The sequence below is a fragment of the Ursus americanus genome, chromosome 3 (assembly GCF_024610735.1).
Source record: "Ursus americanus isolate L20-20 chromosome 3, mUrsAme1.1.p, whole genome shotgun sequence".
In the NCBI taxonomy this organism is placed as follows: Eukaryota; Metazoa; Chordata; class Mammalia; order Carnivora; family Ursidae; genus Ursus; species Ursus americanus.
Window position 1 is genome coordinate 18,499,880 of NC_142129.1, and position 17,997 is coordinate 18,517,876.

At 41.7% G+C, this 17,997-nt stretch overlaps 1 protein-coding gene across 1 annotated transcript in view; it reads left to right on the forward strand.

The window, feature by feature from the left end:
- The first annotated feature begins 233 nt into the window (after positions 1-233).
- Positions 234-17,997, forward strand: part of SLC35B4 (solute carrier family 35 member B4) — a 56,383-nt gene continuing 38,619 nt past the window's right edge. The window contains exons 1-2 of the mRNA XM_087860819.1: positions 234-569; positions 6,189-6,302. Coding sequence (XP_087716945.1) covers positions 493-569; positions 6,189-6,302 — 191 coding nt within the window. The 5' untranslated portion in view covers positions 234-492. The remainder of the gene's footprint in view (positions 570-6,188; positions 6,303-17,997) is intronic.

Below are 17,997 nucleotides of genomic sequence, written 5' to 3' on the forward strand. Positions count from 1 at the left end.
CCGTCAGCTGTGAGATTGTTTTTACAGCGATGGACGATGGACGAATCCCTTTCTAAGCGCTCGGCTGCCTCGCAAGAAACCACGTTGACAGCGTTGGAACTTCACTTCCCAGCAAGCCCAGCGGCCCCTTTCCGCGCGAGGCATGACGGGCACCTCGGCCAGCTCTCCTCTCTGGCGGAAGAACCTCGAGGCGGGACTCCACACAGCCTTACGTGAGGGCGCGCAGCATCCTGGGATGTGTAGTCTGGCTCCGACCGGGACGCCCCCTCGGATGAATGGGGCCCAGGCTGACTGCGAACTACAGCTCCTCGGCCGGCTGCGTTGGTGGCGGCCGCGGGGGAAGGGGAGCCGGCGGCGGCGCCGAAGGAGAGCCCCGCTACGGCACGGTGGGCATGTGCTGTGCCGCGGCGGACGCAGCAGCCCGGCTTCCTGGGGTGGCCGTATAAGCGGGCGCGTCCTCTGCGCGCTCGCTCTCCTTTCCCCGCTCCGGCCATGCGCCCGGCTTTCGCGGTGGGCCTGGTGTTCGCAGGCTGCTGCAGTAATGTGATCTTCCTAGAGCTCCTGGCCCGGTGAGTGACCTTCGCGGGCCGCACCTCCGCTCGCAGCGCGCGGGGGCCGGGGTAGGACAGCCTTGGGACCTGGCGGCGACGCTTGCTCCTTGGTCTTGCGCGCTGCCCGCTATCCCGCCCACCAGTTTGCATCCCTCTGAGGGGAGCGCCGGGGGTGCTGCTGTCCTCACCCCTTTTCCACACACTGGGGGATTGAAGCCTGCAGAGTTTTTCTCGTGACGGTCCAAGGTCGGCAGAACCCAGGGCCCCTCCAGCTCCCCTCGCGATCCTGTTAATGCCACACATTTGACTTGCGCAAAGCTCCCTGACTCCTAATGCAGTCTGATTTTGTACTCGCAGAAAGAAAGTTTCATTAAGGTGGCCTCCAAAGCGTTTGTTTTATCGGCCTTAGAGATGGTTATGAGTACTTGACCCAAACAGACCTCCCGGTGATGTAGTCGAATGGATTCTTACTCAGAAGCCCGGTCCACTTGACCAGAGAGAGGAATTCCAGCTTTTAAGATGTTAAACCGTTTTTAGATTGAGAAGCAGGCATTTCGAGGCGTAACTTTATAAATTAAGAATGATTAGGACGCTTTCCCAAAGGGAAACTAGGTTAGCTTTATTTGAGGTGGCACTCAAATAATGTTGAGTAATGTGCAAAGTTCAGTGGATAGAAGATGTGGTTAGAGAAAAGACAACAGGTAGACCAGAAAAGTCTCAGGGCTAAAAATCTCAAGTCTTGATTCGGTCCTCCTTTTCATTGAGCCGCTCTGGGCCTCTCCCTTTTCTGGCTGAAAAATGAACTATGTGTGGCGTCCTGTAGTGCGGTATATCTGAGTCTACCCATCTCCACTGACCATCAGGGCAATCTTGTGTACCAGATAGGTCAGGAGTTATCTATTTAACTGAAAGTGAAACAGGTCCCAAATTAGATGGTCTTTACTACTTGTGGGTGGCAGAGCCAGAACTAGAATCCAAGATACCTGTACCCTAGTCCAGTACCTTTTGCAACCTCCCTGTTACTTTTGAACTTACGCAGCGCACAGAATTTTGGTCCGTGCCTCGCCTGGAGCCTATTATTTTGTTTTCATGATCCCATCGATTAGTCATTCTGAAGCAACCAGTTTACTTAAGGCGTGGGTTGATTTTTGCTATTACAGAGCTTGAAATCTTACGCAGAAAGTGTTGATGAAGATCTGTCACTTATTTTGGGAGTAGGTGGAGAGAGGTTTAAAAATTTAAAAAATGTATCCAGTTGTCAGTCTGGTATACTTCAAAGGAAGGTCACTTTGGAAATTGATTTAAAAATGTTTAAAAAGTGAGACAATCAGGTCAGCTATGGAAATGAAGGTTAGAGAATTATATACTATATTATAAATATATGTATAAATATAATAAATACTTGTGTCGAAGATGCCAGTAAATTAAATCCTGCCAAAGGCCTATGACATCATAATATGCTGGCACCTGAAGGCCCTCATTACTAAGTGTGAGCTCTTGGCTAAATTTATCTCCTGAGTCTGTTGTTTGAATTGTAAAAGGCTGGTGGTTGCTCTACCGGCCTCACAGGGTTTTGAAGGGTTCATGAAATGCACATGCGAAGCAGGTGAAGTACACTGACTTCTCTCTAACAACTTCGGTTTCAGTACGGGTAAACCTTGTTTTATGAGCCACTCCTGAACAGTGGTGGATAAATCTAACTTCACGGAATGTTTCTGTGAATTGTAGAAGCTTCTATTTAGAACGCTTCCAAGAATTTATACATAAATCCTCGTTATTTATCTTTTTTGTAAATCTGTTTTTTTGCATACAGCAGTGGGTTTTCATAAATCGGTGAGGGGTACATTTATTAATTTCATGAGTGGTGTATGCCAGACCGAATAGCAGCTTTTTCCTGATTTGCTTGGGCAGCTCACAACTTACCCTGTTAAAGATCAATAAAATAAGAGCAGGGACTAGATGGTCTTGAAGGTTCTTTGTAGATTCGGCCTCCTCATAAGTTTTGACTTTATCTTGGGACATCACAGTGGAAAGCTCATAAATTTTTATAGAGCAGGAACTGGGCTCTTATATGGCTTCCTTGGAACCATTATGTGCCCTCGTAAGTGCCAGGTATAGAACACTAAGTATAAATGGAAATGCTAGAGTGACTTGGAGGGAGAAGGAAACATCTTTATCCATTTTCCCCAAATTGGAAAACAAATAGAGGTTTCTTCTTTTTGATTTTTGTATCTATCGTTGGGACCTAGAATAAAATAAAAAGCACCCTGCAGTGTGCAGAACAGACGCGAAGCCATGAATGGATGCCTTGATCTCTGTCCTGAAAGAGCTTGCAAACAGGGTGCGCCCACATGAGCTAACTAGCCAAGGTAGTGCGTGTCTTACGTCAGGAAAACAACCTGAAACATTTTCTTTTTCCTGTTTTATTTTACAATCAAGTGCATCATGTTGACCCAAGTAAGGAAGTTTCCTAAATCTGGAAGAAGAAATGCAAAAGGCATAAACTTCTTTCTCTTCAGAGTTGCTTGTCTTTGAAGTAAGAATTTGAATGCTTGCCAAAGAGAATTCGAAGTAAGAGAAACTGCAGTTTGGTGATTATAATTTCTAAGGAGTAAAGTTCAAGAAAACAAAGGATTTAGGGGAAAAGATCCAAGTTTTTACACTGAAGTTTTAAAATGAATTATTCAAGTTAAAACAAATAGTTCCATTGGTAGCCATACAACAGTGTGTTCCCCAAAAAGCGAAGTTGATTTTTTAAAAATTTAACTATTGAGTGCATTAGGGAGATTTTAAAATCCTATGGAAATGGAGACAAAGTAGAATAGGGTTCTCAAGGGATGGGGGAGGGGGCAATGGAGAGGGACCCTAATGGGTATGAGATTTCTTTGGGAGGTACCCTAAAATGGTAATAGCTACACGACTCTATAGTAAAAACCACTGGATTGTAAACAGTACTATAAGGGAGCCTGCAGACATCACTTATTTGCCCTGTGGCTCTGGGAGGCTTCCTTGAGTCACTGCCATGCGGCCCTCAGTATCTTCAGCAATGAAATGGGCATGATAAAAACTACCTCTGTAAAATAAAGATAAAAATTGTTATGCCTTTTTAAAAATCCTGTGAGGAATACACTTGTCAAGGGAATCATTTTTAGAAATGGTTTCTTTTTATCTTTCATACACTGTTTTAGGTCATGTTTACTTCAGATGAGGCACCCTCACATACATTCAGCCGTTTGAGTGCGGGCCTGAGACTGTGCCCAGACAGCGGGGCACGAAGATGATTTGGACACGGTTGGTCCTCTGACCTTCCCTGTGTGGCGCTGGGTTCTTACTGCTTCCTACTCCCATGGTTGCCTCCCTCATTACATGGTCATCTCCTTAAGGGCTCAGGGATCAGGACTCCTTCCCATCCGGAGCTCCCCAGCACCGGGCTTTACATGTAATGGGTTCTCCGCAGTTGTTCTTTAATTGAATTGGCCTAATCCTTTGGTAAAGAGAAAATGGGTGGGAAGCAGGGAAGTTTGATGAACCCCAGTTGGGCTAAGTCTTGTGCTTGGCACTTTACATTTTCTCATTGAATCCTTACTACAAAATTAAAAATTTATCACTTGCACTTTTATAGGTGAGAAAAATTGGTCAAGATAAATGTCTTTAAAAGGATGACTGTCCTTTAATTGAAGACCTTCCAGTGTGCGAGATCCTAACATTCAGTCTTTCCCTTTTTCCCCTCTGTGGCACACTATTAAGCGCTTTTCAGGGACTGGCCTGTTTACTCTGCAATAAACCGGTGAGACAGGCACTAATACCGTTCCCGTTTTAAAGATAAGGAAACAAGACTTAGATAGGGTAATGAACCTCCACGCCAGGGAACTGCATCCTGCCTGTCCGTGTGTGATCGTAACCACGGTTGTGAACCTTGGCTGCCTCTCAGCCCTGTGACAGCACGTGGGAATCACCTGCACATCTGACGTAGGTGCTTACACACACTCCCACACACATCTTCCAGCACTTTCCCCAGACCTACACTAGCGGTTCTCAGCTCTGGCTTTTCAAGTACAGGTTCCAGGGCCCTACCCCACAGCAGTCCGAGCAGAGCTGGGAGGGGGAGGCTCTTCAGGCACGTGGGTTTCTAAAGAGCGGCCCAGTCAGAGTTGAGAAGCACCGTGCCAGGAACTAGTTAGGGCGAAAGTACCTTCTCCTGTCACTCATAATTAGGCTAATGGTTTTAATTAGCTCTTTGAGGTCAGTGCCTTACGCGATTGTTTATGGCTTCTTGCAATGTTTATCCCTGTATCCCTGGAACATAAATGCTAAAAGAAATCTGAACATGAAGCGGGAGTTTTCGAGAACACCTTCATAGGCAGGAGAGCCCGAGAGGAGCCAGAGTGGTGTTGCAGATGGTAAGCCTAGCTCTGCACGAGAGTGGCTTATGTTCAGAGTTATCTATTTTACGCCTCATGGGTGTATTTAAGAACTTGAATACTTGACATTACTATTTAATAATAATACCACAAGTAGAGAACGGGGTTGTTTTTAATAAATAGCATTATATTAAGTGTGATAGTACATTTATAATATAGTAATAATCCCTCTAATCATTAGCCTCTGGTAAATAAATATCCTTGATCAAGATGAGAAGACAGAATATGAAGGCTGAGAAATCTGGAAGCTTCAGGGAAACAAAGACAGCTATCACTTTGTACTCCTTCCATTGGCTGAGCAGAACCCGATGGAGGACAAACTCAGAACCACAAACATTTTAAGTAACCAGTTTTCGCAGAGTGGTTCAAGAGGGAGGTCAGAGGGACTTTTTCTGCCTTACGGTTATATTCCTAACCGTCACTGTGGAAGATTCCCCAACCCTTACGTGGACTGCGGAAGAGATTCGATTCAGTTCCACCCTTTGTGGAGTATCTAATACGCTCGTGTTCAGGGCGGTGGGCAGTGTTCTTCAGCCTTTTCTCCTTATTGCTCCTTATCTCTCCCTACCCCTGCCAAAGACCCTTTGTCGACATTTTTTTCCTAATCATCCCTCCACAGATACATTATATACTGGTTCATGTGCTGCACGTCTGTCTGTGTTCGATAACTTTGAAAAAGAGTACGAATCTCCTCACCCCATGAACCAGTCATTGCCCCCGTAGGGGACCTTCTCTAAGGTGATGTCCCCGTCACCAACAATGGGTGCGTGTCTCCTATTGACAATAGTCTTGGTGGTCAGGAGGCTAGGTAAGCATTCCAGGAGACCCGAGCATATTTCTGTGCTGGGGGTTTGCTGCTGAAGCTGACTAGGATTCTGACTAAAGCCCTTTCGATGAAGTGAGTATCCCAAGAATCTACGACCCACTTCCCACAGTTTACTAGAAAAGTTGTATCGTAGTTCTGAGAATGAGTGTTATCAGAATTCTTACTCACGGCCTGCTACACCTAGGGAACAGTGAAATCAGCAAGCTTGACATTCTCTGCCAGCTCTGTTGATCGTCGTGTGTGATCCATGGGATATGAAATCTGAGATGAAGGACAGTGAGTAATAGAAATCGGTCCCCCGGTTATTTCGAACTATCAATATAGCAAGTCTTGGTGCCCTTTATTTCAGTTTTTTGTACCTGATTTGCCTTTTTGTTTTTTACTATACAGGAAGCATCCAGGATGCGGGAACATTGTGACATTTGCACAATTTTTATTTATTGCTGTGGAAGGCTTCCTCTTTGAAGCCGATTTGGGAAGGAAGCGGCCAGCTATCCCAATAAGGTATGGCACATTGAAATCTCTAAGCCCCCCCCCCTTTTTTTTTTTAAGTTCAGGAGTTTTCTGGTCCCTAGATAGAAGGAAGAGTATGAGACATCCTTTTATAAGATGTTTCAAAGATATAAGTAGAATAATGTATTTCATTTTCTGATTTTAATATATTGTGAAACTCCAGGGAGCCTATTTTTAGAATAAAATTCCCACCGCAACACAAAATAGTTGTGATGGAGACAACAACGTGTATATGTGTGTAATGTATGGTTGGTTAAAGGCTTAGTGTGACCACAATGTTTTTTAATAGTTATGTATGCTAGCCTCATGTTGGTAAAGTTATCAAATACACTAAGAGTGGTATTGTTCCTTTTTAAAAATGAATGGGTTTCGGGAATAAACAGAAGTGGTGCTTATGCAGCTTCATGATACACTAAATGCCACTGAATTGTTCACTTTAAAATGGCTGCTTTTATGTTACGCGCACTTCCTCTCAATTAAAAGGACGTGAATGGCCAGCTAAGGCAAAATTGTTGATTCTAGACCTCGACCCATTAGTCCAGATTTGCATAACTGTACTCAGGGGACCAAATAGAAAACAAGACAGTTCTTCTAATAGCGTATTGAAAATTCATCATTCTTGTTGGGAGGGACTGGAAATAAAAGTGTAACGCATCCAGTTGTGAGTGTGGAGTAAGGTACGTCGTGTAATCCCATTGATAGGAATTTTCCTGCTGTGAACGTATCCAGGGACTGGCTAAGGCTCATGGTGGTTGGTGTTCTATTGCCACATTCCCGAGTAGCCCGCTATAGGAAATGTGGTTGAATTTTGTTAATATCGTGCTTTTAAATTTCCCTACGTGATGCTAAGTATTCTGAGTCGGTGGTTTTTCATTGGCTTCAGTATCTACATAAAACTTTCCATTCCCTAGACCAGCATTTACATCATGGTAGGAGCCCCCACATTTTTTTTTTTAAATCACTCTATTTTATTTTCTCTTATTTTCAAATTTTTATTTAAATTTTAGTCAACGTACAGTGTAATATTGGTTTCAGGAGTAGAGTCAGTGATTCATCACTTGCATGAAACACCCGGTGTCATCACAAGTGCCCTCCTTAATACCCATCACCCATCCACACATCCCCCACTCATCTCCCTTCGACACCCCTCAGTTTGTTCTCTATTGTTAAGAGTCTCCTCTGGTTTGTTTCCCTCTTTCCTTCCCCCCCCCCTTCCCATATGTTCATCTGTTTTGTTTTATTAAATTCCATGTATGAGTGAGATCATATAGTATTTGTATTTCTTCGACTGACTTAATTCACTCAGTATAATACACCAGCTCCGTCCACGTGGTTGCAAATGGTAAGATTTCATTCTTTTGGATGGCTGAGTAATATTCCAGTGTGTGTGTGTGTGTGTGTGTGTGTACCACATCTTCTTTATTATTTATAAGTCGGTGGACATTTGGGCTCTCTCATGGTTTGGCAGTTGTTGATAATGCTGCTGTAAACATTGGGTGCATGTACTGCTTCAAATGTGGATTTATTTATCCTTTGGGTAAATACCTTTAGTGCAATTGCTGGATAGTAGGGTAGTTCTATTTTTAAGTTTTTGAGGAACCTCCATACTGTTCTCCAGAGTGGCTGCACCAGTTTGCACTTCCACCAACAGTGCAAGAGGCTTCCCTTTCTCCACATCCTTTCCAACACCTGTTGTTTCTTGCATTGTTAATTTTAGCCATTCTGACAGGTGTGAGATGGTATCTCATCGCGGTTTTGATTGGTATTTCCCTGATTGAGTGATGGTGAGCATCTTCTCATGTGTCTGTTGGCCATTTGGATGTCTTCTTTGGAAAAGTGTCTATTCATGTCTTCTGCCCATTTCTTAACTGGATTATTTGGGGGTTTTTTTGTGCGTTGAGTTTGATAAGTTCTTTATAGATTTGGAATACTAAGTCTTTATCAGATATGTCACTTGCAAATATCTTCTCCCATTCTGTGGGTTGCCTTTTAGTTTTGCTGAATGTTTCCTTTGCTGTGCAGAAGCGTTTTATCTTGATGAAGTCCCAGTAGTTCATTTTTGCTTTTGTTTCCCTTGCGTCCAGCGATGTGTCTAGTAAGAAGTTGCTGTGGCCAACATCAGAGAGGTTGCTGCCTATGTTCTCCTCTAGATTTTGATGTTTTCCTGTCTCACATTTAGGTCTTTTGTCCACTTGGAATTTATTTTTGTGTATGGTGTAAGAAAGTGGTCCAGTTTCATGCTTTTGCATATTGCTGTCCAGTTTTCCCAACATCATTTGTGGAAGAGACTGTCTTTTTTTCCATTGGATAGTCTTTCCTGCTTTGTCAAAGATTAGTTGACCATAGAGTTGTGGATCCATTTCTGGGTTCTCTGTTCCATTGATCTATGTGTCCCGAATAGCCCAAGGAATCCTGAAAAAAGAGAAACAAAACTGGAGGCATCACAATTCCAGATTTCAGGCTATTTTACAAAACCGTGGTCATCAAGACAGTATGATGAGAACAAGGATCCCCCACATTTTTTATTCCTCTGACCCTCCCCCCTCCAATTTTCTGTTTCCATTCAGGCTGCCACTAGCGCAGTTCAGCAATGCATTCACTCTCACCATGAACTTTTATAATGGTGTCCTAGCTGGCTGGCGTCTTGCCTCCTACCCCTCCGTCCCTGTATTTCGACTTCCTACCATTGTATTGTGACATCCCCCCTCACGGGCTCTCAGGGGTCACCAGTAGGTTCAGAGGGAAGCCCAGCTCCCTAACCTGCCCTTTGAGGCTCCCCGGGATCTTGCCCTAAGAGTCATACCTCCATGTGTGTCCTATAGAGCTGGCTGTCTTAGTTTCTATCTGTGAAGCTGAGTCTAAATCTTGACATCATAGGGATGTCATTTATCCCCAGGAGCAATTTCTAGGCCAAGGTGTGTAGACAGCAATGTGGAATAGTTGGAATTCATTGTCCTGAAAGGCCTCGATGAGCTCTATCTCCAAATGGCATTGTTTTAAGATAAGACTAAGAAAATTTGGCAAGAAACCTTGCGAAGTCACCAACAGTATTTTAGAAACCGTGAAATAGCTGTTCTCAGTGTTAAAATAAAAAAAAAAATCAGCTGAGTAAATTTGAAGATCTAATTGGTTTTATTAAATGATTCATGAATCAGGCAGTATCCCGTCTAGCAAGAAGAGGGGAGCTCCACTGAGCTAAAGAAGGGAAAGGCTTTTAAAGGCAGAGGGCATTAAAAAAAGAAGAAAGGAATTTATTAGCAAGATATGCACTGTTTAGGCAAGGTTGCCTCGAAAGGAGAGGAGAAGGGTGGGGTGGGGGGGCGTGTATCAGAAAATTCCCTAGTATTGACCAGCGGATTCTATGTTGAGTGGTTAAAGGTGACATTCCGGGGAGAGGGGATTGGTTGAAATTGCACTTGGGTGAGGAATTAAGTCTTGGTTTGCTGACTTGGGTCCTTAACCTAAGTGGCACCATTTTGGGTATGAGATTTTCTTTTGAACAATTACCCCCTTTTGATCAGACTCTCAGCTTAACTGGGAGAGGTGATGAACATTGAAGGCCTTAGCATCCCTCTTGTTACTGCTCTGAAGTTCTTGAAGTTTTTGTTGTTCCTTCGTGTGGTATCCATAGGTCATGACCTTTTGCCTAACCTCTGTGATATTCATAGGCCGCAGCCTCAGAGTCACACTCCTTAGGTGGGTTATTTTCTTTGTTCCTTAGATGTTCCAATCCTAGGGGGTCATTTGCTTGATGTATTGTTACATGTATTTCAAGCTTTCGAAAGAGTACAACGTACCAGGAAGATTATTATCATTACATAAGTAGGATAAATCCAATATTTGGAGTGCGGTTTAGACCCATGGTCCCCAAGACCCAAACCAATCAAAATCAAATAAGTCAAAGAAAGACCCGGTGGAAGGAGTCACCTTTTTAAGCCAAGCGACTTGTTCTGTGATCTTACGTGGGTTTCAGCATCCCGACAAGTGTCAGGAACAGGCTCAGCAGGGGGTGTTGGCCACAGCAGACACCTCCTTCCTCAGCTAATAGATGGTTAAGAGCTATTCCGTTATCAAGGACAACTTTGGCTAGAGAGTTCAAGGATATTTGTTGGGCTGCTATTGCTTAACAGGTTTTTGCAGTAATTTTAAGAATTAAGGAGTTCTTGATCCTAGCCTCATTTACATTTATTCCTAATCAGGGAAATAGGCACCTGTGGAAAGGAGTGAATTCTGAATCATGAATGTCTTCCAGTAGGCCCTTTAAGAAAAAAAAAATTTATTTTAGGGTGGCGTGCAGAGGGAGAGGGATAGAAAGAATCTCAGGCCGACTCCCCACTGAGTGTGGAGCCTAATGTGGGACTCGATCTCAGATCCTGAGCCAAAATTAAGAGTTCAACTTTGCTTAACTGACTGAGCCATCCAGGTGCCCCTGGTAGGCCCTTTTTAACTCAACAATGTAAATTTAGGGGAGTTGACCAATGAGATGTCTTATTTCTGTCTGTGAAAAGTTAGGGGCACAGTTAGGTGGTTTTCTATCCTGAAATAAAAGGTTGTTTCAATTTCAGAGGTTGCCATGTTACAAGGACATTAGGATGAGAGAAGTCTGGCAGTGAGGGGCTATTTTTGCAGAAGCAGGATGGACTTTATCTGCATGTGCCACAGTCTTACAAGTACAATATAAAGGCTTAGTGTTACTTTTTTTGACAATGTTTTTCATGTAATTTACATATCACATAAGCCTAATTCATTTAACAAGTCCTTCGGAATATGTTAGGTCAAAAAGACTTCACTTAGAATTTGGTTTTAGGAAGTTAGTCAAAAATATTTTTTTAAGGGGTGCCTGGGTGGTACAGCGGTTAAGCGTCTGCCTTCGGCTCAGGGCGTGATCCTGGCGTTATGGGATCGAGCCCCACATCAGGCTCCTCCGCTATGAGCCTGCTGCTTCCTCTTCCACTCCCCCTGCTTGTGTTCCCTCTCTCGCTGGCTGTCTCTATCTCTGTCGAATAAATAAATAAAATCTTTAAAAAAAAATTTTTTTTAAAGATGTTATTTCTTAGTGCAGGAGCAGAAGGAAGAGCAGAGGGAAAAAGGAGAAGCAGACTCCCCACTGAGCAGGGGGCCTGATGCAGAGCTCAGTCCCAGGACCCAGGGATCAGGGCTTGAGCCGAAGGTAGCCACTTAACTGCCTGAGCCACACAGGCACCCCAGTCAAAAATCTTTTTAGGGGTTCTGGGATCAAGTCCCAGGGTTCTGGGATCAAGTCCCACATAGGGCCCCCTGCTCAACAGAGAGTCTGCTTCTCACTCTCCCTCTGCTGCTCCCCCTGCTTGTGTTCTCTCTCTCTCTCTGTCAAATAAATAAATAAAACTTTAAAAAAAATTTTTAAGAGGTTTTAAAGGATTTGCCTAGATAGGATCACAGATTACTACAAAATCTAATTATTTTAAAAGTAAAAGAGATTTTTACAGTCTTACCCAAATGACACCAAAAGCCCAAGAAAACTTTGTCCTTTAACAGAGAGAAAACCAAATTCTAATTTTGCACAAGCTTTTGATATTAAAACCCATTTTTAAAAATAAATTGAATCTTAACCAGCTTGACTTGAAAGTTCCTGTTTAAAGATTATTTTTCCACAAACCTACAAGTTTTTTCCCTTACATTCCAATTTTGTCCTATGTTTTTTCCCTTTAAACAACCAGACTCATTTTAGGACAAAATTACTTTTTCTTCCCTTCACAAAAAATGTATTGAAAGAGGACTGTGGCTACCTCCATTTTGACCTCAGACTTTCTAGTTGGGTTCTTCTTTTCAGCTTGTCTCTTGGCTCAGGCTGAAGACCCTGTGGGCAAAGCATCCCATGATGGGAACCGAAACTACACCTTAAGCAATAGGGACTGCCCTGAGCCAGCGAGGTCCCGCCCATGATTGACTTCAAGACAGTGGTTCATTTTTTTTTTTTTAAAGATTTTATTTATTTATTCAACAGAGATAGAGACAGCCAGCGAGAGAGGGAACACAAGCAGGGGGAGTGGGAGAGGAAGAAGCAGGCTCATAGCGGAGGAGCCCGATGCGGGGCTCGATCCCACAACGCTGGGATCGCGCCCTGAGCCGAAGGCAGACGCTTAACTGCTGTGCCACCCAGGCGCCCCGACAGTGGTTAATTTGACTTTCACTGCCCACCTGTACATATCCGCCCACCTTTGCTCCACATTTTCTTGTATATAAACCTGGAAGTATTTTCTGGGTCTCCCAGATGCTAGTCCTCTGTCTTCTGGGTGTTGGCCTCACTGAAATAAATTCCTTGTTTCTCCACCACTCCTTTCTCTGACTTTGGATTTTGTGAGCGGCCAGTGGCCAGATCTGGTCAGTTTGGGGACCCCCCCCCCCCCCGAGCCAGGTGTTCTTGCGCCCCTGTGCCCCGGCTACACCATCTCCATTTCTCACACCTTTTTCTCCTGAAAACACTTCCTACTTTCCTGCCATGTGGAGATCTTTTCCTTATTATTTTTAGTGGCTTTAATTAGATATGCTTGAGTTCTTAACCCTGAGAAACCTTATTTTCTAGTAAAAACTAAGAAGTAAGCAATTGTGAGCTGTTGGTTTTACCAGGATTTTTTTGAATTTGAATTTTAGGAACGCATTTCAAAAACTTTAAAAGCATATGCCTTTTTAAATTTGTCAATGAGAATTTTTTTTTTTTAAGATGTTATTTATTTATTTGACAGAGAGAGACAGCCAGCTAGAGAGGGAACACAAGCAGGGGGAGTGGGAGAGGAAGAAGCAGGCTCATAGCGGAGGAGCCTGATGCGGGGCTTGATCCCAGAACGCCGGGATCACGCCCTGAGCCGAAGGCAGACGCTTAACGACTGAGCCACCCAGGTGCCCCTGTCAATGAGTATTAACATATCCAAGTATCTTTTAGTTTCTCTGGAATAAGAGGCCAAAAGTAGACGAACTTAGGTTTAGTAGTTAATGTTTTAGTATCTTGTCTTTTTTGGAAATGATCTAGATTTTTTCAAAGTTTTTATTTTACTTCCACTTAGTTAACATACAGTGTTATTTTAGTTTTACTTGTGTGATATAGTGATTCAGCACTTGGATACGTCATCCTGTGCTCATCGTGACAAGTGCACTCCTTATGCCCTATCACCGAGGTCACTCATCCTCCCACCCCCACCCCTCTGGTAACCATTAGTTTGTTCTCTATAGTGAAGAGTCTGTTTCTTGGTTTGTCTCTTTTTCTTTTTCCCCTTGCTCATTTATTTTGTTTCTTAAATTCCACATATGAGTGAAATCATATGGTATTTCTTTCTCTGACTTACTTCACTTTGCGTTATACTCTCTAGCTCCATCCATGTCATTGCAAATGGCAAGACGTCATTCTTTATGGCTGAATAATATTCTGTTGTGTATATATATATATATATGTATACACCACATCTTCTTTATCCATTCATCAGTCAGTGGACGCTTGGGCTGCTTCCATATCTTAGCTATTGTAAATAATGCTGCTTTAAACATCAGGGTGCATGTAACTGTTTGAATTAGTGTTTTTTGTATTCTTTGGGTAAATACCCAGTAATGTGATTACTGGATCATAGGGTAATTCTGTTTTTAACTTTTTGAGGAACCTCCAGACTGTTTTTCACAGTGGCTGCACCAGTTTGCGTTCCCCAACCGTGCAAGAGGGTTCCTTTTTCTCTACATGCTCACCAACACCTGTTGTTTCTCATGTTGTTGATTTTAGCCTTTCTGACAGGTGGGAGGTGGTACCTCATTGTAGTTTTGATTTGCATTTCCCGATGATCAGTGATAATGAGCATCTTTTCATTGTCTCTTGGCCATCTGTATGTCTTCTTTGGGAAAATGTTCATGTCCTCTGCCCATTTTTAAATTGGATTATTTGTTTTTTTGGGTGTCGAGTTTTATGAGTTCTTTATGTATTGGAATACTAACCCTTTATCAGATATCTCAGTTGCTAATATCTTCTCTCATTCCATAGGCTGCCTTTTAGTTTTGTTGATTGTTTCCTTTGCTGTGCAGAAGCTTTTTATTTTAATGTAGTCCCAATAGTTTATTTTTGCTTTTGTTTCCCTTACCTCAGGGAACCTGTCTAGAAAAAGTTGTACAGCCAATGTCAGAGAAGTTACTGCCTGTGCTCTCTTTTAGGATTTTTAGGTTTCATATGACACATTTTGGTCCTTAATCCATTTTGAATTTATTTTTGCATATGGTTTAAGAAAGTGGTCTAGTTTCATTCTTTTGCATGTTGCTGTCCGGTTTTCCCAACACCATTTGTTGAAGAGACTGTCTTTCCCGTTGGATGTCTTTCCTGCTTTGTCAAATGTTAATTGACCATATTAATTGTGGGTTTATTTCTGGATTTTCTATTCTGTTCCATTGATCTATGTGTCTCTTTTGTGCCAGTACAATACTGTTTTGATTACTACAGCTTTGTAATATAATTTGAAGTCTGGAATTGTGATGCCTGCAGCTTTACCCCCACCCCCAAATTTGTCTTGACTATTTGGGGTCTTCTGTGGTTCCATAAAAATTTCAGGATTGTTTGTTGTAGTTTTTGGAAAATGTTCATGTTATTTTAATAAGTATTGCATTGAAGGTGTAGATTGCTTTGGGTAGTACAGACATTTTAATAATATATGTTTTTCCAATCCATGAGCATGGACTGTCTTTCTGTTTCTTCGTATCGTCTTCAAATTTCTTTCATTAGTGTTTTCTAGTTTTCACAGTACAGGTCTTTCACCGCTTCGATTAGTTTTATCCCTAGGTATCTTATTACTTTTATTGCAATTGTAAATGGAATTGTTTTCGTAATTTCTCTTTCTGTTGCTGCTTCATTATTGGTGTATAGAAATGCAACAGATTTCTGTACGTCGATTTTGTATCCTGCGACTTCACTGAATTCGTGTGTCAGTTCTAGCAGTTTTTTTATAGTCTTTAGGGTAGTCTGTAGGGTGTGGTGGTCTTTAGGGTTTTCTATACGTAGTATCATGTCACCTGCAAATAGTGAAAGTTCTACTTCCTCCTTACCAATTAGGATGCCTTGTATTTCTTTTTGTTGTCTGATTGCTATGGCTAGGACTTATAATACTATGTTGAATAAAAGTGTTGAGAGTAGACATTCTTTTTTTTTTTAAAGATTTTATTTATTTATTTGACAGAGATAGAGACAGCCAGCGAGAGAGGGAACACAAGCAGGGGGAGTGGGAGAGGAAGAAGCAGGCTCCTAGCGGAGGAGCCCGATGTGGGGCTCGATCCCAGAACGCCAGGATCACGCCCTGAGCCGAAGGCAGACGCTTAACGACTGCGCCACCCAGGCGCCCCTAGAGTAGACATTCTTGTTTTGTTCCTGACCTTAGGGGAAAAGCTCTGTTTTTCCCAATTAAGGATCATGTTAGCTGTGGGTTTTTTATAGATGGTCTTTATTATGTTGAGCTATGTTTCCTCTAAACCTACTTTGTTGAGGGTTTTTTAATTATGAATGGATGTTGTACTTTGACAAATGCTTTTTCTATCCATTGAAATGATCATATGGTTCTCATCCTTTCTCTTATTGATGTGATGTGTCACGATTGATTTGCAAATATTGAACTACCCTTGCAACCCAGGAATAAATCCTACTTGATCCTGGTGAATGATTTTTTAAATTTATTGTTGGATTTGGTCTGCTAGTTTTTGTTGAGGATTTCTGCATCTGTGTTCATTAGAGATATTGGCGTGTGATTTTTTTTTTTTTTTTTTTTTGTGGTATCTTTGTCTGGTTTTGGTATCAGGGTAATACTGTCCTCATAGAATGCATTTGGAACTTTTCCTTCCTTTACTGTTTTATGGAATAGTTTGAGAAGAGTAGGTGTTAACTCTTCTTTAAATGTGTGGTGGAATTCGTGAAGCCATCTGGTTCTGGACTTTGTTGGGAGTTTTTTGATTACTGACTCAGTTTCTTTGCTGACACTGGTCTGTTCAAGTTTTTCTATTCCTGTTCCAGTTTTCGTAATTTATAGGTTTCTAGGAATTTATCCATTTCTTCTAGGTTGTCCAATTTGTTGGCGTATAGTTTTTCATAATATTCTCTTATAATTGTTTGTATTTCTGTGGTGGTGATTGTTATTTCTCCTCTTATTTGTGATTTTATTTATTCGGTTCCTTTCTCTTTTTGATAAGTCTGGCTAGAGATTTATCAATTTATTGTTTCAAAGAACCAGCTTTTGGCTTCATCGATTTGTTCTTTCATCTTTTTAGTTTCTATATCATTTGTTTCTGCTCTAATCTTTATTGTTTCCCTCCTTCTGCTGGCTTTAGACTTCATTTGTTCTTTTTTTCAGCTCCTTTAGGTGCAAGGGAAGCTTGTTCATTTGAGATTTCTTTTGCTTCTTGAGGCAGGCCTGTATTGCTATAAGCTTCCCTCTTGAAACTGCTTTTGTTGCATACCAAACGTTTTAAACCATTGTGTTTTCATTTGCACTTGTTTTTGTGTACTTTTTAGTTTCCTTCTCTCTCTCTCTCTCTTTCTTTCTCTCTCTCTTTTTTTTTTTTTTGAGTTTCTTTATTTGAGAGAGAGGGCATGCAACAGAGAGAGCATGAGCAGGGAGAAGGAGAAGCAGACTTCCAGCTGAGCAGGGAGCCTAACATGGGACTCGATCCCAGGACTCTGAGATCATGACCTGAGCTGAAGGCAGACGCTTAACCAATTGAGCCACCCAGGCACCCTTTAATTTCTTCTATTTCCTAATTGACTCATTCATTGTTTAGTAGCATGGTATTGAACAGCCATGTATTTGCGATCTTTACAGATTTTTCCTTGTAGTTGACTTACAGTATCATAGCATTATGGTAAGAAAAGATACATGATATGACTTCAATCTTTTTTAATTTAAGGCTTGTTTTGTGGCCTAATATGTGATCCATTCTGGAGAATGTTCCATGGGCACTTAAAAAGAACATGTATCCTCTGTTTTAGGATGGAATGTTCTGGATACATCTGTTAAATCCATCTGTTCCAGTGTGTCATTGAAAGACATTGTTTCCTTGTTGATTTTCTGTTTAGATGATCTGTCTATTGATGTAACTGGGGTGTTAAAGTCCCCTACTATTACTGTATTATCAATTAGTTCCTTTATATTTGCTATCAACTGTTTTATGTATTTGGGTTCTCCCATGTTGGGTGCATAAATATTTACAGTTGTTATGTCTTCTTGTTGGATTGTCTCTATTATTTATTATTATTATTTATTATTATTTAGTGTCTTTGTCTCTTGTTATAGTCTTTTATTTATTTTTTACAGTCTTTGTTTTAAAGTCTAGTTTGTGCGATTTAAGTGTTATTACTCCAGCTTTCTTTTGACATCCATTTGCATAAATGTTTCTCCATCCCGTCACTTCAATCTGTGGATGTCTTTAGGTCTAAAATGAGCCTCTTGTAGGCAGCATAAATGATGGGTCTGTTTTTATATCCATTTTGTCAACCTGTCTTTTGAGTGGAGTGTTTAGTCCATTTAAATTCAGAGTAATTATTGATATGTATTTATTGCTCTTTTATTACTTGTTTTCTGGTTGTTTCTGAAGATTTTCTCTGATCCTTGTCTTTATTTCATGGTTTGCTGGTTTTCTTTAGTGATAATTTGGATTTCTTTCTCTTTATTCTTTGTGTATTTATTAGTGGATTTTG